Below are 334 nucleotides of genomic sequence, written 5' to 3' on the forward strand. Positions count from 1 at the left end.
GCCCCTGCCACAGCCCCGCGCACTCCTCGGGCTCCTCCTTCTCTTCCAGCTCTAACACTTGGCACAAAGTCCGGAAATCCTCCTCGGGAATTTTGCCTTCCCCGGAGCAATCCAGGTGATGGAAGATCTCCTGCAGGTACTGATCCAAACCGGTGGCTAACACCACGATCTCGTTCTCCACGCCTCGGTCCAGCCCGTAGTGATAAGCCAAGGCGCTCACCAGCCACTGCGTGCGGCGGGCAGGGCGCCCGTAGGGGGCCCAGCCCTCACCCGGCTCCATCCCGACCCAGCGACATTCCCAGTGCTGCCACCGGGAATGCCCCGCTCCGTCTCT

The 334-nt window shown here is 64.1% G+C and overlaps 1 protein-coding gene across 1 annotated transcript in view; it reads right to left on the reverse strand.

Moving 5' to 3' along the window:
* The window catches only part of EFCC1 (EF-hand and coiled-coil domain containing 1), a 50,676-nt gene extending 50,396 nt beyond the window's left edge, over positions 1-280 (reverse strand). Inside the window, exon 1 of the mRNA XM_010008860.1 lies at positions 20-280. Coding sequence (XP_010007162.1) covers positions 20-280 — 261 coding nt within the window. The remainder of the gene's footprint in view (positions 1-19) is intronic.
* Positions 281-334: the final 54 nt, after the last annotated feature.

This window comes from Chaetura pelagica, unplaced genomic scaffold, assembly GCF_000747805.2.
Source record: "Chaetura pelagica isolate M959 unplaced genomic scaffold, ChaPel_1.0 scaffold52, whole genome shotgun sequence".
NCBI lineage: Eukaryota > Metazoa > Chordata > Aves > Apodiformes > Apodidae > Chaetura > Chaetura pelagica.